This window comes from Delphinus delphis, chromosome 11 (genome assembly GCF_949987515.2).
Source record: "Delphinus delphis chromosome 11, mDelDel1.2, whole genome shotgun sequence".
NCBI lineage: Eukaryota > Metazoa > Chordata > Mammalia > Artiodactyla > Delphinidae > Delphinus > Delphinus delphis.
In genome coordinates, this window is record NC_082693.1 from 3,374,180 (window position 1) to 3,398,318 (window position 24,139).

Below are 24,139 nucleotides of genomic sequence, written 5' to 3' on the forward strand. Positions count from 1 at the left end.
ATGCTATACTAAGCCAAGACCAGCTGAATTCCCAAAGGCTGTCCAGGTACTTTCACAGCGACTCTGCCCCAAGTGCATGGCTATTTGCCTAGAAGAAGGACAGAGATGGAAAAAATGGATACGGTTTTAATGTCGTCATCTTACACTATCTGTGCTATCTCCAAAACGAGACGATTTCAAGGGATGCATTTAGGAGAACTTTAATACTTGTAGAGCACTGTAGAAACCATGGACTAGGTAAGTAAACTGAGTCATCAATAAAGTATAAAAGTGGTTTTAACAAGCGATTATAGAAAACTCAAATAGAATATTTTCAAATATATATTTTATTGAAAAATAGTTAAATTAAAATATATACATTATTTTTAAAAAACCATAGTACTGGGGCTTCCCTGGTGGCGCAGTGGTTGAGAGTCCGCCTGTCGATGCAGGGGACACAGGTTCGTGCCCCGGACCGGGAAGATCCCACATGCCGCGGAGCAGCTGGGCCCATGAGCCATGGCCGCTGAGCCTGCGCGTCCGGAGCCTGTGCTCCGCAACAGGAGAGGCCACAACAGTGAGAGGCCCGCGTAACGAAAAAGAAAAAAAAAAACCATAGTACTGGTAAAACACTGAAATTTTCATACAAGGATCATTGAAGTTTCACTCATGCTTACCAAAGTGGCACCTTTCCTTTCCTAGACAAACATTTTGCTTAAGAGTAGGGCCTCTGGTGCCCTCTGGTGAAACTTCCTGAGATGCGGTGTCCAGAAAGGAACTCAGGCCCTACAGCTCAGGGCTGACAGAACTGCGGCCGATTCGCGTTTGACAGGCTGTGATTTGCAGCCTTTGCCCTCTGCCCAGGAGAAAGGCAAACTGAGACCAGAGTCTTTATCTCCTGGGGTGGGCGCTCCTCCCACTAACACTCAGCCAAGCTCACAGCAAAAACGCTTTCTTTTTTGTCATTGTCTCTTAAAAAAAAAACAAAACAAAAAAACCCCTGTCATTATAAATGGGAGAAATACTGTGGGAAAGTCTGTAAATAATTCAGATTATAATCCAGACCAAATCACACCCCCAGCCCCACCCCCCCAAAAAAAAAAACACAGAAAAGGTTAACAGGACAGCAAAAAATCATAAAGCTTAGGATGCAAAAAAAGCTCATCTTTACCTTGCCTTTATAATAACGGATACCACTACCCTAGACAACTCTGTGCCTACGGTTTCTGGGAGAAGGTGACCTTTTCCTCACATTTCAGGAAGCAGACCTACTCCAGATGTGTGCCAGTCCTAAAAAGTAAACATCAACAGAGTCTAAGTTCGTTCTCCAGGCTGAATACTTTGGACTTGAGGTTCTTCAGTTCTCCTTGTATTCTATGTGCCCGTCTGTTGCTGTCACGAACCTCACACAGGATGGCAAGATCCTGGTTTGCCCGGGTGTTAAGTGTTGCCTAGAGATTTGAAAAGAAGAAGAAGAAATGATTACGGCAGATGCCAGAGAGAAACCAGTCATAAAGACCAGGCTCTGTTGGCTCCTTTCTATGAGTCTTTTAGTACATAGGATAGCTTCGAGCCTTAGTTTAGTGACTAGCTAAAAGAAGGAAAATATGGAGTAGAATTAAGGCACAAAGGGCATGAGACACTTTGCTTTCCCACACAATAGTAAAGGAGCCTTGAGATAGAGGTCAATCAGCAATTAACAATGAGTAAAAGGAAGAGACCGATATAAACATTATTAGTAAATTTGCCAAACAATGAAAGAAAGCATCTCTTCTCTTCTGTCATTAACCTGCTTGTCGCACAGTGATCATTCAGGGTGTGTGGATGACCGGTTAAACCTCTCCAAGGAGGCACTGAGGGCAACTCGGATTCTACACAAAGCCAGGTCTGACAGGAAAAATTGCTTTTTAACTCAGCTACTCACTTTCCCCATCTGTAAAACAGACACAGTGCTTTGTTTCCTTTCGGCCGCGCGCGCAGCTTGTGGATCTTAGTTCCCCGACCAGGTACTGAACCCCGGCCCTGGCAGTGAAAGCGCCGAGTACAAATCACTGGACCGCCAGGGAATTCCCCGTAGACACAGTTCTTTTAATCTACTTCTTGAATTGGGCGGGATGAACATTTCTGTTGAGTTTAGCTTAGGTGGGAGCATGATGATGCCGTCATTCAATTACTTCAGTCTATTCTGTCCTCCCTCCGGCATGCACTGTTTAAACTGATTTTTGTGAGAGTGAAAGGGTGGGGATGCGGCCCAGCTTTCCTCTGAGGGGCCCTCGTGCCCGTCGGCTCACCTGCACCTCTTTTCTCCCTCTTGGTAATTCAGGATCAATTACCTTATAGAGCATCTGCTCCAAGTCTTTCAGTTTTTGCTTGAGAGCCTTAATATCAGTCTTAAAGCCTTCTACTTCCAAGACACGTCGTTTCTCCAAGGCCTCGTAGCGTTTCGTCATGACCTGTAGACGCCTCCCCATCTTGTTGGTGCGATCCTAAACACAGGGACACAGGAGGGCATTTGTGGAGCTGAGGGAGCATCCCCGCGCCAGCTGCACTGCCCACCCCGTCGCGAGTGCAGAGAACTTCACACCTTAAAGATCTCTCTCCTCACTCCCTCCTCCTCACGAATTTGGGCAAGTTCTTCTTCTAGGGAAATGCACTGCTCTTGGTACATGCTGGACAGCTTTTTCTCTTGTACTATCTTTTCCTTCAGGGACTATAGGTCAAAAGGAAAAAGAAATTAATACTCTGTTCTGGAATTCAGACTACTCATATAGCACTTAGGTAAAGAAAGGAAAGAAAGGATTTCTAGAAGTACAAAATGAGTTAAGCAACAAGACTCCAGCAAGGAACTCTGGAGAATGTTTGAAAACCTATTTCTAGAGGAATCTCTTAGCTTTTTTCCTAAAGTGTACACAGTAGAAATTCTTTAAAATAAAACAAATATTTTTGGCTCTGGGAAGAGTCAGATAATGGAGTTCAGAACTGTACCAAGTAAGACATTACAACATACGTTTTGGGACATATTTCTGAAGTTCTTCTTTAAAAAGGAAAAAACATCAACAACACTTAAAATACACATGTTCCATTGAGCAGCCAGAATGATCTTGAAAAAACCCAAATCAGAAGTCACTTCCTTACACACAATCCTTCAAAGACATAGAAAAGCTGAGGGCTGCGTCTTCTCAGCAGGACCGGGAAGGCCCCACGTGAGGGCCGCCCCCCCAACCTCCGAGCTCATTCCTCCAGGCCCACGACGACCTCCTCCCTCACACCAGCTCTTCGCTCTGCCTCATGCTCTTCCCCGAGGTCTGTGTGGCAAGCTCAGTCCCGTTTTTCAGGTCTCAGCAAAAACACCAGACTTAAGACGGTGTCCCTGTGCTTCTCTACAAAAGTACACCTCCAACAACAATATATAATCTTCATACAACCCTTTTATTCCTTAGTACCACTTCTTAATTTTTTTTTTAATTTAAATTTTTTGGGGTGTTCTTTTGGCCACGCTACGTGGCTTGTGTGATCTCAGTTCCCCAACCAGGGACTGAACCGGGCCCATGGCAGTGAGCCCAGAATCCTAACCACTGGCCACCAGGGAACTCCCAGTACCACTTTTTTATAACCCATCGTTTCCTTGGTTATTTGTTAATGTTGCTGTTGTTTCTCACCCATTAGAATGTAACAGCTTGTTTACTGCCCCAGAGCCTAGCTCAGCGTAGGACTGCGACAAGTAATTGTTGAATGAATTTATCGATCGAGCCATACTTTAATTTTCTGAATGTGCAAACACTATAATGATGAGCTACTCTTTGAAACCTACTTCTTGAGGTTGCCGCTACAACAGCTTCCCGGACTAAATAGATCTTATTTGACAATTATTAGGTTCTTTGAAATTCTCTGAGTTCTTTCAACAATTCCAGAAAGAAAAAAAAAAATTCTGTAAAAGAGGAAACTACCTTAATGTATTCATTTTGGTGGTAATGGCTCTCATGAACTGGCCAAACTTTTCCACTTTTATCTTCTTTCTTCTTACACTGCACCCTGTATTGCTTAATCTTTGACATCAAATGATCCTTTTCAAGCATCCAGGACTTCTCCTTACTTTGGTTTTCAAATTTGAGTTGCAAGAAGTCTTTGGTGCTCTCGTAGAGCAGTTCCTTGGCGTGATGGAGACTAGGAAAGAATGTACAAATGCGGACAGGAGGATGCTTCTACAGCACATGTGACACAGTTATTCCAAACAAAGCAAAGACACAGGTCCTTAAAGATGGTACAATATGTAAACTCTGTAAAATATTATTAGCAGTTTTAAAAACACGCTTCATCTGTTCACTGGCAATCTTATATACGTTATTGGACAAAGTATAAGCATCTACACTGGTTCACACACTGGTCATTACAGATATTCTCCCGAGGGCTGATTTCAGGTTATATGATTAGAAGGACTATAGAAATATTTACACACAGCCTAAGTATGGACTTTTCCCAGGCATCAGACTTTACAATAAAGAACTAAACCATGGTGCTCTGAATGAAGGTTAGCACGAGTTCTAAAATGTCAAAACAGCTTTGCTTTTTTCTGTGCTGTGCTCCACGTGTAAGCTGCCCAACATCAAATCCTGGCCTTTTTTCGAGATCAACTTCCTCTATGGCGGCACCTCAGCCACTTCAGCCCACGCAGTCTCTTCATTCTCTGAAATTCCCCATCGCTTTAAATCTACGTCCCTGCGCTGTAATTTGACACTCGCTTAACCTTATTTATCATTTATTTTTGCCCCGATACCACTAGATCATCAAGGACAGTACCAACTGCTGGATACACACAGGTACTAAATATAGATTCCTGCTGACTGAGATTTAGGAAAAGGCAAATGATGTTTCCATCTTCAGAAAAGAATATCCCTAAGAGTTAGAACTCATTAGTTTAATATCAACAGCTAGAAAAATACTGTATCAAATGATCAAACTGCTTGCAAAAGGTATTAAATACCGTGAGGCAACCACTGCAGTTTTCCACTGAACAAATGTCAGATCCATGTAGTTCTTTTCATGAGTAACACAGTACAGAGATAAGGGGAAAATGATAACATAACGCCAGAAAGGTACCTGTCACCAGAGGAATAGATATATTATATACAGAAATACACATATATATCCTTATTTAGGTGCGTGCACACGTGTACAAAGAGGGAGAAATTAATTCAGTTATCACAAGCACTGCTCTTGCTTTCAACAAGTTATTTTATTCTATCTTATGTTATGGTCTCAGTTACAAACTGGGAACGCATGATCTTGTTAGCGTACAAATGGTTTGAAAGTGACACCTAAAGGGCAGCCATTAATAGCCTTGGATTTCATGCCATTCAATACTCTCAGGATGATGAGCTAATGGAAGGAGCTGATTGTGTGCTCAGATACGCAGATGGCGCTAAACTAGGATGGTTATTAATAATCTGGAAGACAGATATAAAGTTACAATTTACCATGACAATTTAAAAATATTGTTCCCTTAAAAACAATTAAAACCCAACAAAGAGTGGAGCTGCTATGCTTAAGCACAAAATACCAACAATAAAAACGGAGAAGTACCAGCCAAATGCAAACATGACACTATGTTAAAAGCAGCAGAGCCTGCCAAGGGCTGGGAGGCATCTTCTACCTGCACTGATCAGAGAGCTCGACTTGAGTATCACCTCCAATTCTAGTGACCACACTTTAAAATGGAGGAAGAGACACTAAAGAAAGTCTGAGAAGACAAATAAAAAACACAACAGGACGAAGAATGCATCGTGAAAAACTATTTTAAAATGTAGGAAGTTTAATGCACAAAGGAGAAGGTAAGCTAAATCAGCAAGTCTTCCAGAATTATTTGTTGTGCACACGGGGCAGGGCAGAGGCTACAGCCAGACCCTGGGAACAAAGACACAGTTATAACAGAAGGTGAAAAGGCCCACCACGCAGTCATGCTGGTCATCCAGGAAATGGGGGAGGAGACGTGTACCTCTGCTTGGGAAAGGTGTCAGAGAAGGGGTGACACTGCATAGTGAGGGGCCTCCTACACCGCAAGTGCTCTGTGAACAACGGTGTTACTGGTCTGACTGAAGAATGAGGTGAACTACAGCCACAGAGGAGCAGAGACTGAGGGATGAGGCTCCTAAGGGCTGAGGCAGCAGGACTCCATCAGAAGATACACGCAGTGAGGAAGCCTGCAGAGCACAAGGGGACCAGTGCCAGGAAGCACAGTCAGTTACTGCAACAATTTAAACAAGAACACAGCCTGGGCCAAGGTGGTAAGACAAACAGGGCAGAGAATGGACTGGACACAGGTTTCTCAGGCTCATACCTGACAGGGTCTGGAATTAGGGAACAGGAGAGCCAGGAGTCGAAGATCATCCTGAGGTTCCCAGCTTGGTAAACTAGGTGGGTGTGACAGCATTAAACTAAATGGGGGGCTTCCCTGGTGGTGCAGTGGTTAAGAATCCACCTGCCAATGCAAGGGACATGGGTCCCACCCCTGGTCTGGGAAGATCCCACATGCCGCGGAGCAACTAAGCCCGTGTGCCACAACTACTGAGCCCATGTGCCACAACTACTGAAGCCCGTGCGCCTAGAGCCCGTGCTCCGCAACGAGAGAAGCCACTGCAATGAGAAGCCCGCGCACTGCAACAAAGAGTAGCCCCCACTCGCCACAACTAGAGAAAGCCCGTGTGCAGCAATGAAGACCTAACGCAGCCAAAAATAAAATAAATAAAATAAAATAAATTACACACCAAAAAAAGAAATGGGAAAAGAATGAAGTAGCAGGTTTGAGGTGGGGGAGGGGTGCTCGTTGGGAAAGAGAAAGTTGAGTTTCAATCACAGTAAATTTGAGGTGTTCAAACATATTCACCTGAAGATGCCTTTACAGCCCAGCTCTGGCCACTGGAAGTGGACAGAAGGCTGAGGAGGGTTAGACAGGAGGGAAAGACAGGAGCTGCAGGAACCAAGGGAGACTAATTTCAAAGAGGGGGTGATCAGAGGGGCCAGACACATAGAAAGACACTCATTACAGCTGGGACTGTGCAGAGGTAACTGGTCACAGAAATTAAGAAATCAGTGATGACGTCAGAGAGGGCACACTTAGTAAAATGGGGGGACGAAAGCAGACTGCAGAAAGCGGGGGGACAGGCAGGCAGGTCTGGGGCAAAACAGCAGGTTCAGATAGTTTCCATTTTCTTGTGCAGGTATGTTATACTGAGTCAGGTAACACATCAGTGGAGAAAAGGACATTTCTTGACAATAAGATCAAGCTAAAACCCGCAAATGGGTTGAAGGGAGTGTGTGGAATCCCCCCAGCCCTTCAGGAGAAGCATCAGCGCACCCAGGAGCCTGGAGAGAGGCGGGCGTCTGATAAGACACATCCTCAGCGCCGGGACCCCGTGCTGCGAACGGACAGGACTGCCACCTTCTAAACCAGCGGCAAACACCTTAAACCCACTGGTGCGGCCCTCTTGAACACTCACTTTCTGGTGAGCTCTGCGACTCTCTCCCGATCCCTCTGCTGATGAGCCTGCACTTCCTCCATGCGGATCCGCCTCTCCTCCACGAGCCCCGCCACCTGCTCCTGCGAGAGCCTGCTCCGCTCCTCCAGCTGGGCCTGCAGCGCTTCCACCTGGACGGGCCAAAGGGGCGAGGTGTCCACTCCTGCCCTCCCCCACTCACTTCTCACCTCTAAGTGAGCCTTTCTCCAGAAAAGTTTAAAAACAAAAACCCCACGAACAAAAGCACAGCAACACAACAAACAGGAGAAAAATCTCAGCTGGACTCCTCTTCACTATCTTACAAGTGGGCTTAGGCGACACAAGAACAGACTCCGTCCACACCGAGCAAAACACCTACATCACACCAGGAAAGCTGGAAAAGCCAGTCTCCCCTACCTGGGACTCTCATCTTCTCACCACCTCCCTTTCTGGACTTTTAGGACCGTCTCCCTTTTAAGACTTCCTAGTTGCACAGAGAGAGAATGACTCGTTTCTTCATCGTTAAATTTAACAAGTAGAGCAGAATGTGTATAATGTAATTTCCTTCTCTGAGGCTGGCCGTCACAACCCCAAATGGAGCTACTGGCCAAAGGTAGAAACAGTCATTTAAATCAATACGCCCCCTGATGAGGACAGGAACTTGAGTGCAACTAGATGAAAAATCATGGTTGCAAGTGACATAGAGAGACCAGGTGGTTAGAGGATGACTTGCTACTTTCCTAGACTTTAGAACACACGCACCAGACAAATGGACTCATCCCTGAAGGTCAGTGTATCGGGACAGACAACTGCAGCTCTGTGTGTCTCGGCGCCAGCTCCAGAGGGAGTTCTGACTGTGATGGCTTTGTTGGGAGGGCTCGGCCTACGAGCTGAACGAACTGCAGGTTCAGAAAAGCACTGCTAGAATGGTGGAATACAGGGTAACGGTTGTAACACAGAACCCTGGGAAATTAAGAACCTCAGCCTTCCAATCACATGGCGTCTGGATGGACCATGTGGGCAAGGAGGCACTAGGCATATGTGATGCCCGAGCCAGGCTGGTGGACAGAAATGGTTGTGGTCTGTACCTGCAGGATGAGGGTCTCCACGTCCCTCTGGTGCAGCTGGGCACTCTCCTCCTTCCGTCTCACTGCTGGTTTTCTCCTGCTGCCTTTAGAATCTAAAATAGAACATAAAAGTGAGGGGAGACCTTTACTTAGCTTTTCTTTCTGCTATTCAAGCATCAGCATTACCTTTGCAGAGGAGTTTGGTTTCCTTTATCTGTAAGGGAAGGAAAGGAAGAAAAAAGACAATGTACAATAACTATAGTGGTAAATTGTTCAAAGAGGAATCTCTTAAGGGAACTCTGCTAGGATATCATCTGGATAGTAATATTCATCTTTCTGAAGAATACACTACTCAATTTTCTTTGGAGTTGTCTATTTTCTTTGTAAAATCTTATTTAATTAGAAAGGGTAATGAATAAAAATACTAAGTCCAAACATTTTAGTTATAATGTATAACCCAATTTTCAATGGACAAGATGATTTTAAAAATAAGCAACACTAAAATTGCACTAAACATAATTTAATTCTTTAGATAATTCAAGAAGCTTATTTAGGGACTTCCCTGGTAGTCCAGTGGGTAAGACTCCGTGCTCCCAATGCAGGGGGACCGGGTTCAATCCCTGGTCAGAGAACTAGATCACAAGTGCATGCCACAACTAAGAAGCCTGCATGCCACAACTAAAGATCCTGCATACCGCAAGTAAACATGCCACAGCGAAGATCCTGCTTGCCGCAACTAAGATCCGGCACAACCAAAATAAATAAATAAACATTAAAGAAAAAGAAGCTTATTTATTTTTTTCTTTTTTTAAATTGAGGTATAGTTAATTTACAACATTAGTTTCAGGTGTAAAACACAATGATTCAAATTTTTTACAGATTATACTCCATTTATAGTTATTATGAAGTATTGGCTATATTCCCTGTGCTGTACAATATAGCCTTGTAGCTTATTTATTTTATACATAGTGGTTGGTACCTGTTAATCCCCTACCCCTATTTCACCTCTCCTCCCTTCCCTCTCCCAACTGGTAACCACTAGTTTGTTCTCTGTATCTGTGAGTCAGTTTCTGTTTTGTTATTCTCTAGTTTGCTTTATTTTTTAGCTTCCACATGTAAGTAATAGCATATGATATTGTCTTTCTCTGTCTGACTTATTTCACTTAGCATAATGCCCTCTAAATCCATCCATGTTGCTGAAAATGGCCAAGACTTCATTCCTTTTTATGGCTGAGCAGTATTCCACTGTGTGTATATATACACACCACATCTTCTTTATCCATTCATCTATTGATGAACACTTGGGTTGCTTCCATATCTTGGCCATTATAAATAATACTGCTGTGAACATTGGGATGCACATACATTTTCAAATTAAAGTTTTCATTTTCTTTGTAAGAGACTAGATCTTAAAACCTCCCATCACACATAAAAAAACAACTTGTAACCACATGCGTAGTGATGCATGTTAGCTAGACTTGCTGTGGTGAACATTTTGTAATATATACAAATATCAAATTACTATGTTGTACACTAGAAACTAATGTTATATGTCAATTATATCTCAACTAAAAAAAAAGAAAAAGAAATAAAATTGGGATTTCCATTAAAAAAAGAGAGAGAAGGATAAGGAGACTGAGGCTTAGAGAGGCTAATTAATAGTCTGTGATTCCAGAAGTTGTCCAAATCTGTTTTATGACTTACCACCATAAGCATGTTAATTATATATTTTTTATTCTACTTCATTAAAACGTCATGGAAAGGTTTAAAAAAAAGGCAGCTCAATAAGACCTTAGACTCCAGAGGCATCATTACGAACATTCATTATCACTATATGGTATGAAAAAGTTTCTAATTATTTGTACTGTGCTTTTTAATTCTGCATCAATAAGAATTTCTAATAATGTGGTTGGTACCTGCTCTGAAAGCTGAAGATTCATTCTGTTCACTTACTTCTACAGCTTGGATAGTCTTTTGGAAAATGCTGACCTGAAGAATCAAAAAAAAAGAGAAAAAAAAAGGTACAGAAATAGCCTTCTTATAAATGCAATATTTCACTTTTTAGCTTTAGTTCTGCAGATTAAACATTATTCGTAAATTAAATTGGTCAAAATCGATACAATCATATGAGGATGTCATGCATATGAGAGACCAAAGTGGACAAAGTAACAAATTGGATAAAACCCAGTGTTCTGAATATAAATTGGATAAAACCAGTGTTGGTGATATAAATGAAAAAATAAAACTTCAGGGTTATTTGGTAATATCGGCCAAAAAAAAAAAAAAAGCAGTCTTTGACAAGGTCCTTTAGGAAAGTAACAGAAACACAGAAGTATGCATATATAGATATGTATAAAAACTGCTCATTGAAGAACTGCTTACAGAAGTGAAAAAAGGAAAATCTCAAATACACAAATATTTCTATATGAATGGAAAAAGAGCTTTATCTCTGGGGTACAGAATTATGGGAGACTGCCACTTTTATATTAGATTCCTGAAATATGTGTGTTATTTTAACAAAGACCATGCATGAATTTTGTCATCAGTATAAACAAAGATTTAAAAAGAAACTAGTACTGAAACTTGTTCCCACACTAAGTCTGCTCCTGCTGTTCTCTCTAATCTCATCCAAAACATCTCCTCTGAGCTTTAGGTTTCCAAACGGTGAAACGGGGTAAACAATGTTACTTCCAAGGTTTTTGAAAAAAACTCACAAAGCTCTTTGTAATTAGAGAAAATGCTTTGAAAACTTAGGTAAATGTGAGACTACCATAGCTAATTCTCCTTCTAGCTTCTTTAACAAGTACCAAAATTATTCTGATTATGGACCCCAGCTTGTATTTTGTAAAAGCCATGCCCACCCTGCTATACAAAGGACTACTTACCTTGTTGGGAGGCTCCTTATAAAAATAGGTCACTTCTCCAGTGTCTGTTCCCACAAGAGCCAAGAGATTCTGAATCTTCTTCTTGTCTTCTAGCTCCCTGCAATTCTCATAGAGAATAAGCAAACAGTGTCCAGAGTAAGTAAATTTTTGCTTAAAGGCTCTCCCTTCTGACTTTTTTTTCTTTTTTTTTTTTTGGTGATGCCACTTGGCATGCAGGATCTTTAGTTCTCCGACCAGAGATCAAACCCATGCTCCCTGCAATGGAAGCGTGGAGTCTTAACCACTGGACTGTCAGGGAAGTCCCTCATTTATTTTTAAAGCAATGATAACCTCAAGTTAAAATTAAATAGGATTAACCCTCCTACACTGTTGGTGGGAATGTAAATTGGTGCAGCCACTATGGAAATCAGTATGGAGGTTCCTTAAAAAACTAAAAATAGAATTACCATATGATCCAGCAATCCCACTCCTGGGCATATATCTAGAAAAGATGAAAACTATCTAATTTGAAAAGATACATGCACCCCAGTGTTCACAGCAGCACTGTTTATTGAATATAATAGCCAAGACGTGGAAGCAACCTAAGTGTCCATCAACAGAGGAATGGATAAAGATGTGGTACATATACACACACACACACACACACACACACATATACACAATGGAATATTACTCAGCCATAAAAATAATGAAATAATGCCATTTGCAGCAACATGGATGGACCTAGAGATTATCATACTAAGTGAAGTGAGTCAGACAGAGAAAGACAAATATCATACGATATCACTTATATGTGGAATCTAAAAAAATTATACAAATGAACTTATTTACAAAACAGAAATAGACTTATAGACATAGAAAACAAACTTATGGTTTACAAAACAGAAATAGACTCATAGACATAGAAAACAGACTTACAGTTACCGAAGGGGAAGCAGTGGAGGGATAAATTAGGAGTTTGGGATTAACAGATACACACCACTATATATAAAATAGATATCCAACAAGGACCTACTGTATAGCACAGGGAACTCTACTCAGTATTCTTTAATAACTTATATAAGAATCTGAAAAATAGATGTATATGTGTACACACATACATACATATAGATATACATATGTATAAATGAACCACTTTTCTGTACACCTGAAACATTGTCAATGAACTATACATCAATTAAAAAAAAGTCAGGGCTTCCCTGGTGGCGCAGTGATTAAGAATCGCCTGCCAGTGCAGGGGACACGGGTTCAAGCCCTGGTCCGGGAAGATCACACATGCCGCAGAGCAACTAAGCCTGTGCACCACAACTACTGAGCCTGCGCTCTAGAGCCTGCAAGCCACAACTACTGAGCCCACGAGCCCAGAGCCCGTGCGCCACAACTACTGAGCCTGCGCTCTAGAGCTTGCAAGTCACAACTACTGAGCTCGCGAGCCTAGAGCCCGTTCTCTGCAACAAGAGAAGCCACCGCAATGAGAAGCCCGCGCACCGCAACGAAGAGTAGCCCCCGCTCGCCGCAACTAGAGAAAAGCCCACACGCAGCAACGAAGACCCAATGCAGCCAAAAATAAATTAAAAAAAGAAAAGGTCAACAGAGAGGAGTCAGCATCTGCAACAGGCTCCAAAAAATTAACTAAATTAAATTAAATAGGATTTATCTAGACCTTACCTCTAAATTTTTTTGAATTTTATTTTTTTATACAGCAGGTTCTTATTAGTTATCTATTTTATACATATTAGTGTATATATGTCAATCCCATGGCAGTGACTGAGACCTGCTGTAACTGAATCGCAGTTCAACTTCTGCCCACTCAGACTTCCCTTACTCCCTCACAGGTGGTTTATTCCTGAGAGCACTCCCCAACACACCTCCTGCAAGCAAATCTCCATTGCAGAGTTTGTTTTCCAGGGAACCCAACCAAAGACAGTTGATACCAGAAATGGACCAAGGAAACAAATTTTAAAATGACATTTCAGAGCCTGTGATACGATGTGTTACAGAACACAGTGTTCTTAGGAGCAAGACAGATGAGTGATCAACAGGGTATAGCTTAAACAATTAAATAAAATTAAAGATGGCGGGGGGGACTTCCCTGGCCGTCCAGTGGTTAGGACACCGCACTTCCACTGCAGGGGGCATGGGTTCCATCCCTGGTTGGGGAACTAAGATCCCACATGCTGTGCAGCACAGCCAAGAGAGAAAAAAAAAAATGGGGCAGAGCTGGGGGCTGTATATTCTATACAAACTCACAATCTCTGACCCATTTTCCATACCTCTGCTAGTTTTAAGACCCAGAGACTGTTACCTAAAGGAGAAGCTGTATCTCCCAGGAAGTAAGACCTGGTGATACCACAGCAAGTGTACATTGTAATGATTCCCTCATTACCTCCAAGGGCTTAAGCCATTTACTCAAGTAATCGTACACTGTGGGAAAGGAAATACCCAGACATTTCAAGGATTGCTGGATGCAGAGTCTCAGCTGACACCTGGTGACGTGAGCATTATCTAGGGCATTTGGGAACCATGCAATAAATGGAATTTTGGTCCAGGTCCAGCTCAAGCTCAAAGTGGGTCCACTGGATCCAGACCCAGTCAGTGGTCATTTCCCCCATCTCCAAACGTATAATTGGAATGGACATAATTGGTAGCTGGCAAAGCCTCCAAACTGCTTTCTTGGTTTCTGTGCTAAAGCAAGTGGCAGCCTCTGAAACTGCCCCACCCCACCCCAGCCACGATGGCAAATAAAGACCTAAAGGATGCAGGGGTGGAGGTCCCCATCAAATCCCCATCCATTCACAAGTATGACTCATGCAAAACCACACAGTAACAGTGGGCTACTACCAAGTAGGTCCAATTCCGGTGACTGCCAGATGTAGCAGTATTTTTGCTAGAGCAAATTAACTTGGTTTTAGGTACACAGCATGTGGCTACTGATTAAGCAAATGTATTCCTTCCCATTCGTAACAGGACCAGAGCAGTTCTCATTCGTGTGAGGGGAACAACAGTATACTTTTACAGGCTTCCCTAGGACCTCGTTAACTCTTCTGCTCTCTATCAAATTTGTCCAAAAGGACCTGGATCTGGCCATTCCACACATCATATCAGTTCACTACTGAGATGTCCTATTAAATCAGACTGGATAGACAAGAAGTGGCGAGTGTGTTAGAACCTTACATGAGCTCTAAAGGGTCAGAGGTAAACCCTACGAGGCACGTCAGTGAAGTTTTAGGAGTCTGATGTAGGCTTGCCAGGATACTGGCAGGGACAAATCCCTGCACCTCACACCGACCACCACCAAGAAGGAAGCATAATGCAGGAAGAACTCCTCAGCTTCTGGAGACAACTTTTCCATACTTTGGAACATTACTCTGACCCATAAATCAGGTGACGTGGAAGGTGAGCTTTCAGTATGGTCCAGGGAAGCTAGGCATGAGGTCAAGGCTGAAACTATTAAGGAGATTAAATCAGTAAATCAAAAACCTCCCAACAAAGAAAAACCCTCGACCTGACGGCTTCAGTGGTGAATTCAACTAAACATTTAAAGAAGGACTAACACCAATCATTCTCAAACTTTTCCAAAAATTGAAGAAAAGGCGACACTTCCTAGCACTTCCTATGAAGCCAGCAGTGCCCTGATGCCAAAGCCAGACAAACATTACAGAACTACTACAGACCAATATCCCTTATGAACATTGATATAAAAATCCTCAACAAAATATTAGCAAACTGGTATTCAGCAGCATATTAAAAGGATTATACACCATATGTTAAGTGGAATTCATTCCTGGAATGCAAGCAAGCATGGTTCAACATATGAAAATCGATCAAAGTAATACAGCACATTAACAGAGTGAAGGAAGAAAACATACGATCATCATCTGATACAGAAAACGCATCTGACAACATTCAACACCCTTTTGTGACAAAAACATTCAACAAATTAGGGATGGAAGGAAACAACCTCTGCACAATAAAAGCCACATATGAAAAACCCACAGCTTTCAATGGTGAAAACCCACAGCTTTCAATGGTGAAAGACTGAAAATTCTCTTCTAAGACCAAGAACAAGACAAGGATGCCCATTTTACAACTTCTGTTTAACAAAGTATTGGAAGTCCTAGCCAGAGCAAGTAGAGAAGAAAAAGAAAGAAAAGACACCCAAATAGGAAAGCAAGAAATAAAATTACCTTTGTTCACAGATGACACGATTTTATACATAGAAAACCCTAAGGGTTCCGCAAAAAACTCTTGGAACTAGTAAGTGAATTCAGCAAAGGAGCATAACACAAATTCAATATGCATTTCTATACACTGCCAACAATCCGAAAAGGAAATTAAGAAAAGAATTTGATATACAATAGCATCAAAAAGAATAAAACATGCAGGAATTAACCAAGGAAGGGAAAGACTTACACACCGAAAACACTGCTGAAAGAAATGAAAGAATAAACAAGTGGGAAGACATTCTGTGTCCATGGATTGGAAGATGTAACATTAAGATGTCAATATGACTCAGAGCAATCTATAGATTCAGTGCAATTCCTATAAAAATCCCGAAATTTTTTACAGAAATAGAAAAATCTACCCTAAAATTCATATGGAACCTCAGGGGACTCCAAATAGTCAAAATAATCTTGAAAAAGAACAAAGTTGGAGGGCTCACACTGCTTGATTTCAAAACTTTAGTACAAAACTACAGTAATCAAAACAGTGTGGTACTCCAAACAACAACAAAGGGAATTCCTTGGCAATCCAGCAGTTACTACTCTGCACTTCCACTGCAGGGGGCACGGGTTCGATCCCTGGTCAGGGAACTAAGATCGTGCATGCCATGCAATGTGGCCAAAACAAAACAACACACACACATATACACACACAAAACAGTGTGGTACTGGCATAATGACGGACAAATAGACCAACAAAATACAATAGAGAGACCATAAATAAGTCCTGCATAGATGGTCAAATGATTTTCAACTTTCAATGGGGAAAAAGTCTTTTCAACAAACGGTCCTGGGAAAACTAGGTATCCACGTGCAAAAGAATGAAGTTGGACCCTTACCTAATACATATACAAAAATTAACTCAAAATGGATCAAAAATCTAAATGTAAGATCGAAAACTATAAAACTCTGGGCTTCCCTGGTGGCGCAGTGGTTAAGAATCCGCCTGCCATTGCAGGGGACATGGGTTCGAGTCCTGGTCCGGGAAGATCCCACACACCGCAGAGCAGCTAAGCCCGTGTGCCACAACTACTGAGCCTGCGCTCTAGAGCCAGTGAGACACAACTACTGAGCCCATGTGCCACAACTACTGAAGCCCACGCGCCTGGAGCCTGTGCTCCGCAACAAGAGAAGCCACCACAGTGAGAAGCCCGCGGGCAGCAATGAAGACCCAACACAGCCAAAAATAAATAAATAAATAAAATAAATAAATTAAAAAAAAAAGAAAACTATAAAACTCTTAGAAAAAAACCATAGTGATATTGGATTTGGCAATGATTTCTTGGATTTGACACCAAAAGCAGAAGCAATAAAAGGAAAAATATACAAATTGGACCTTATGAAAATTAAAAACTTTACTGCATCAAAGAACACTATTAAAAGCGTAAAACGGCAACTGTCAGAATGGGAGAGAACACTTGCAAATCACTTATCTGGTAAGGGATTAATATCCAGAATATATAGAGAACTCCTAAGACTAAATAACAGCAAAAAGCAACTCGATTCGAAAATGGGCAAAGGACTGAAATAGACATTTCTCTAAAGAAAATATACAAATGACCAATAAGCAATGGAAAAAATGCTCATCATCAGTAATCATTAGGGCAATGCAAATCAAAATAACGAGATACTACTTGACATCCATAAGGATGGCTTATTATTAAAAAATGGAAAACAGGGACTTCCCTAGTGGCGCAGTGGTTAAGAATCCGCCTGCCGATGCAGGGGACATGGGTTCAAGCCCTAGTCCGGGAAGATTCCCACATGCCATGGAGCAACTAAGTCTGTGCGCCACAACTATTGAGCCTGCCCTCTAGAGCCTGCGAGCCACAACCACTGAAGTTCGCGCGCCTAGAGCCTGTGCTCCGCAACAAGAGAAGCCACTGCAATGAGAAGCCTGCGCACCGCAGCAAAGAGTAGCCCCCGCTCACCGCAACTAGAGAAAGCCTGTGTGCAGCAACGAAGACCCAACACAGCCAAAAATAAATAAATAAATAAATAAATAATTTTTTTTTAAAAATGGAAAACAAGTGCTGGCGTGCTTTAGAAGAAATTGGAACCCTTGTGCACTGCTGGTGGGAATGTAAAATGGTGCAGTCACTGTGGAAAACAGTATGCTGGTTCTTCAAAACAAATAATTAAACACAGAATTAGCATTTGATCCAACAATTCCACTTCTGGATAGATACACAAAAGAACTGAAAGCAGGAACTTGAACGGGTATTTGTACACCCATGTCCAGAGCAGGGTTATTCACAACAGCTAGAAGGTTCAAACAACTCAAATGTCCATCAACACATGAATGGATAAACAAAATGTGGTGTATACATACAATGGAATATCATTTGGCCTTAAAAAGGAATGAAATTCTGACACATATGTTGTACAATGTGGATGAACCTTGAAAAAATTATGCTAAGTGAAATAAGCCAGACACAAAAGGACAAATACCGTATGATTCCACTTATATGAGGCCTAGAATAGTCAAATACATAGAGACAGAAAATAGAAGAGTGGTTACTAGCGGCTGGGGGAGGGGCAATGGGGAGTTAGGGTTTAGTGTTTGGGATGATGAAAAAGCTCTGGAGGTGGATGGCGGTATGGCTGCACGATGACGTGAATGTACTTACTGATATTGAACTCTACACTTAAAAATGATTAAAATGGTACATTTTAGGTTAAGTATATTTTACCACAATAAAAAAAAAGTGCACTGTAGTGGATGCCATGGGACACTGCTCAGATGCTGCCCTCAGGACCAAGATGCCCATAACCCGGGAGCTGCCCTTGACTGAAGGGGGCTGCCTCTCCCGAGCTTATCTCCCTGGTGGCAGCCTGCATGCAATGACTGACCACCTGCTGTGGGGTTGGCTAAGGCCTCTGTTACCTCGGTGGACTCTACCACAGTTCAAATTCTCCCTCAACCCAAATCTGCTCATAGCTGTTCTTCCTAAGAGCCTCCCTGCTAACCATCGTGCCGGCAAATCTCCATCTCAGAGCCTGTCCCCTGGGAATGCAACCTAAGAGAAGGACCACAGAGAAATGTATCTTGTTGAGCTTGATTTAGAAATATACCCCCAACATTTCCCTTCTCTCACTTGGTACCTGATTCTCAGTCGGTCGTTTTCTGAGTAGAGGCGTAAGACATGCTCCCGCTCCTGGAAGAGGCAGACCTGCACGTCGCTTAGAGCTTTCCGCAGCTCGGCAATCTCTTCCTCCCTTTGCTGCAAATCCCATTCAAGTTTATGCTGGGGAAAAAGTTAGTTGAAAACACACTGGGCTTCATAGGAGTATCTCTCGTTGGATGCGGCAGAGTCAGTTCACGTAGAAATATTACAAAGCAGATGGTTTCATCAATACAGGATCCAAATGACAACAACAGGCTGTGTACAGACAAGTTGAAAACTACAAAGTGAGCGTGACGTTTGCATTCAACATCAGAGCTCTCACGGTTCCTTTTACAGACGAGAGAACCCAGGACGCCACGTGATCCACCTGTTCTAGTCACACTTTTAATGCTTTCTATGTAAGAAGCATTGTTATGAAATTCCGGAAAACAAAGATGAAAAGGTATGATTCTTGCCTACAGAGCTGAGGAATTGTGTGGGGAGACAGACATGCCAACAATTAAAATGCAAGAATTATTTAATGGAGAAGCACGCACGGTAAAATGGTAGAGGGGGAAGGTACGGCAGGAGAAGAATCTCTGGAGCCTGTTGGGGGAAGTCAGAGTCCACCACCAGAAAGCTGAAGCCTGAAAGGAAGGCCGTTAGAGACAAGCAGAGGGCAGTGCTCTCGGGAAAGAGCGTGGTAAACCAGCACAAACCAGCAAAGAGCCGGAAATGCTTGGCTGACCACGAGGACCTCAGCATCGCTGGAGTGGAAAGTGAGAGGCGGCCGGGGTGGTGTGGCGCTGGAGGCTGGGACCGTGGAAGATGCTCAGGTGAGATGAAACTGGAGTTTGAATAGTGCGGCAGCAGCAGTGATGAGGTGGCCGGAAGGGACTGAGCGACATTCAGGACGCAGAATCAGTGGGTCTTAGCGAATGACTGAATGGAGGGCTGGGCAGAACTGCAGGCAATGACGCCAGTCACGAAGGCACAGAATAAAGAAAAGTTAAGAGACAGGGGTGAATGGAGGGAAATGGCAGTGGTCTATGCGCACACATGGGCAGGGAGAGGAAAAGGAGGTTCGTTCAGATACAGACACACCACCCTGGAGCTCAGGAGGAGAACGAGTCAGCACTAGTTACCTGGATGTCACAGTCCCATAGGCAGAACTACAATGCATGGATAAAATGAGATCATTTACGGTGGAGTCGGGAAGAACTTGGGAAGACTAAGGAAGGAGAGCTGTCAACGGACACTGAGAACCGGTCAGAGAGGGCGACAGACACTGGGAAAGAAAAATGACACCGGAATCAAGACGGCAGCAGAGTTTTGGGAAAGGAGACGTCGACAGTGACAAACACTGCAAAGGGCACAGAGAGATGAGGTAATTTTGGCAGCAGGTCCTGGAGTCCACAGGTGGAGCAGCGAGGACAGGACCCAACCACAGTCAAGGAGTCGCCGAGTGGGTGAGGAAGTCAAACTATTCCGGAAGGGTGGCTGGGAAAGAAGGCGCCTCCCCGCTGAGAGTAGGTGGGGGTGCAGCTAGAGGGGTGCCTTTCTCTTTTGTTGGGAAAGACTTGAATCTGTCCATATACTGAGGAGGAAAAGCCAACGTCAGGCAAGAGGTTAAAAACAGAACACAAAGGGGAGTTCCCTGATGGCCTAATAGTTAAGATTTGGGGCTTTCACCGCCATGGCCCGGGTTCAATCCCTGGTCGGGGAACTGAGATCCTGAAAGCCGTGCAGCATGGCCAAAAATTAAATTAAAAAAAACAAAACAAAACAAAAAAACACAAAGAGGCGAGGTAGCAAAGCAGGGTTTCTTAGGAAAGAAAGGGGGTTGGGTAGCAGAGAAAGTGCTGGATCATTCAGCTCACTGTGGTCCCTGGATCAGTAAGGAGGAGGAGATGGATACGGACGCAGGTGACTGTGTGTGGATGGGCAGGAAGCTGGTGTTCCCTCTGTGAACTGGGAAGCAAGGCTGCCTGAGGAGACAGGGAGCATGCGGGCAGGAGGGGAGCAGTGAAGGCAGGGCACAGGCGTGCAGGGACGGGGAGCCGACCACTGATGGGTAAGAAAACTGCTGCGTGGTGACTGAGGATACAGATGATTTGTTTACCATGAATTTATCCTGTAATGACCTGTGACCTTTCTAGGACAGTGGTTCTCAACTGGGGTGGTTTTGCCTATGCCCCCAGGAGAAATCTGGCAACATCTGGGGGCATGTTGGACTGTCACAACTTGGGGGTGGGGTGGGCTACCGGTATCCAGCGAGTAGAGGCCTGGGATGCTGCTACACATCCTGCATACACAGGACGGTCCTCACAACAAAGAATCATCAGCCCTCACGTCGGTAAGGCCAAGGCTGAGAAGCCCTGCTCCAGGACACAGGTGGTCGAGGATGGGGTTAAGCCACAGGGAGGGCTTCTGCCGGGCAAGGGGTGCAGATGAGCAGGGCCGCGTGCAGGCAGCACAGCGACTAGACTACTGGAGAGAAGCCCATGGGCTTCGGGTTAGAAGCGGGACACGGTGGCCAGAAGCTGCCCTGCTGCCCTGAGCACACTGAGAAGCCAGGAGCTGTGGAGGCAACACCGAAGCGAGGTCAGGTGTGAGGGAGAGAGAACCAGAGGTGCACAAGAGGCTGAGACAAAGAGTGAAGACTTTAGAGATGGAGCACTTTAGGGCATCGTGATCCAACGGGGCACCCAGATGGTGGGCAGCTCAGCTGGGGTGGAGGGGATCAAAAGAGGATGTTGAGGACTTTGCTGGTGGCGCAGTGGTTAAGAATCCGCCTGCCAATGCAGGGGACATGGGTTTGAGCCCTGGTCCGGGAAGATCCCACATGCCGCGGAGCAACTAAGCCTGTGCGCCACAACTACTAAGCCTGCGCTCTAGAGCCCGCGAACCACAACTATTGAGCCCACGAGCCAGAACTACTGAAGCCCGCGAGCCTAGAGCCTGTGCTCCGCAACAAGAGAAGCCACCGCGATAAGAAGCCCACGCACTGCAACGAAGACCCAACGCAACCAAAAATAAATAAATTAATTAATTAAAAAAAAGAAAGAGGATGTTGACAAGTGTACTGTGACACCAGCTGGCACTCAAAGGCCTTCTCAGCAAGGGACGGGCTCACGCAGAGTGCACGAGGGGGCACCGGCTCCTCCTCACCTGCCCTTCGCAGGCCTCTCTGTACAGCTCCAGCTTCTTCAACAGGCCCTCGTTTTCTGCCTCACACTCAGACATCATCTTCTGGTAATATTCTAGAAGCTCCTGAGAAGGGCAGAGGACGGCCAGACGATCTTCCACTGAAGGCAAGGGAGTTGACTGCACGGAATCGGAGAAAGACACCCCCTTCCACCTGGTGGGGCCACTGAAGCCACCGGCAGCCTCCTGCTTGGGGAGAGCCGTCAGCCTGTGTGAGATTAGGAAGGACACGTTCATAAACTGTCTGGACATTTATGAGATGTTACAATTTCTGAAATTAAAAATCAGGTTTATGTCCTTAAAGTGCTTATAATTAAGGTGCTCACAAACCTTGAAAGTCTGATGTTACAGGTTTGTGAATAATCTTATGAACTGCTTTCCACGTATTAAAGGTTTAAGGCTGGATTCAAAATACAAGTTAGAGAGTAAAAAAAATCATTAAAAAAAAAAAAGGAATATCAACTAGGTAAGACCAGATAGTGACAGTAAAAAATTTGATACTATAAGACATACAGCAATAGGAACTTATGTGCTGTTGATGGAGCGTAATTTGGTGAAACTACAGACAGTAAATTGGCACAATCTAGTAAAATTGCAATTTCTTTTATCTGCACAGACATATGAGGTAACACATACAAAAATGTTCATAATAACATTATTTGTGATAACAAAAACAGTAAAGCTTCCAATGTCTGTTTGATAGGATAGTGGATAAACTATGGTATATTCATACAGTGGAATATTCTCAAAGTTATAGAAACTATGAATTACAGATACATGTATGAATATGAATGAATTATCTAAACATTAAATGCAAAAATGTATGTAGATGCATATACAGACGATATTGCCATTTAAGATTAAAACATGCATAATGAAACAGTTTATTTTTAGGGGTAGATATATAAGTGGGAAAACTTTTAAGGAAGGGCATGATAAAGATTCAGGATTAGAAAATACAGGCTAGTCAGTAACCACACGACCAATCAGACCCTAGTCTCTAGCATCAAAGACTTGAATTACATGGACCAAGACCAGCCAAGATCAAAGGCTAATCAAAGGCTGGACCAGAGGGATTTTTTGTTTGTTTGCTTTTAGTAAACAAGAGACTTAAGCTGAAAACAATGAAAGTTAGAAAACAAATGATACAAATGAAAACAAATGAAATCCTCATGTGAGAATTAATCCACTTTGGCTAACTGCCTGCAATTTATTATACAACAACAAAATAGACCACAGAGTAGAGAAATTTTATACCAGAAGCCCCGAGTTGTAGTTAATGAAGGTTATGGGCAGCACTTTTAATAAGTGAGCACGTACAGGAAAGACATTAAAATCCACTTTCAGCTAGCATGAAGAACAAATATTTTCTCAATCATCAAAAGCTCACAACAGAAATATTACTGTACTTAGTTTCATGTTTTGAAAAGGTGTTGCCTTATAACTCTGGGATATAGGTTAACAGATAAACTAAGAGGTATTTCTGAGATTCTGCAAACGAGAGTGTGGCAATGAGCATGAAGATGAGGCATCATGCAGGTTGACACAGAGGCAGAGTCCAAAGTCCCCTGTGTTTGTCTATTGGTTGTTTCCTCTATAACCCAAGGGTCCACAGGCACCGTATGAGGCCCATATAAAATGCCTGTATTCTTGTGTTAACATTTACTGCCCACATAAAATGCCTGTATTCTTGTGTTAACATTTACTATGTCCTAGTTTTTAATCTAAATTCCACATAATTAGAGAAATGAGGTCTAATATAGTCCAAATCCAAAACTCTTCTAGTTCCTAAGCCAATGTGTACTAAGGTGACAGAAGTCTGGATTCTTTATTTCAACAGCTCAAAAATAAGCAAATGTCTTACCTTCTGCAGACAGGAGATTGCGTCGGGGTAAAGTTCATGCTGTCCTTTCCCACCTGTCAAATACACAAAAACTCAAAATGAGGGGTCAGGAACAGAAAAAAAGTACAGGACGTACAGACAGGTCCCTCCCCACCAGCATCAGATGTGCTTCTGACAGCATCAGAATGTGATGTTTTATTTTTTGTTTATTTATTTAATTATTTTGCCACACTGCTGGGCACGTGGGATCTTAGTTCCCCGACCAGGGAACGAACCCGTGCCCCCTGCATTGGAAGGTGGAGTCTTAGCCACTGGACCACCAGGGGACACCCCAGAAT

The 24,139-nt window shown here is 43.2% G+C and overlaps 1 protein-coding gene across 2 annotated transcripts; it reads right to left on the reverse strand.

Annotated features, from left to right (window-relative positions):
* Nucleotides 1-317: 317 nt before the first annotated feature.
* Nucleotides 318-23,869, reverse strand: CCDC77 (coiled-coil domain containing 77). 2 transcript variants are annotated; one of them, XM_060026027.1, is made up of 12 exons: nt 23,823-23,869; nt 21,923-22,166; nt 18,750-18,892; nt 11,422-11,518; nt 10,490-10,525; nt 8,723-8,750; nt 8,558-8,649; nt 7,473-7,621; nt 3,927-4,143; nt 2,564-2,689; nt 2,313-2,465; nt 318-1,430 (listed from the first exon to the last, which is right to left on the reverse strand). In XM_060026027.1, the coding sequence occupies exons 1-12, from the start codon at nt 23,858-23,860 to the stop codon at nt 1,284-1,286; spliced, it is 1,470 nt and encodes a 489-aa protein (XP_059882010.1). In that variant the 5' UTR covers nt 23,861-23,869; the 3' UTR covers nt 318-1,283. The 2 variants fall into 2 exon arrangements, with proteins under 2 accessions (XP_059882010.1, XP_059882009.1); XM_060026026.1 differs by lacking the exon at nt 8,723-8,750 and having other exon boundaries at nt 10,453-10,525.
* Nucleotides 23,870-24,139: the final 270 nt, after the last annotated feature.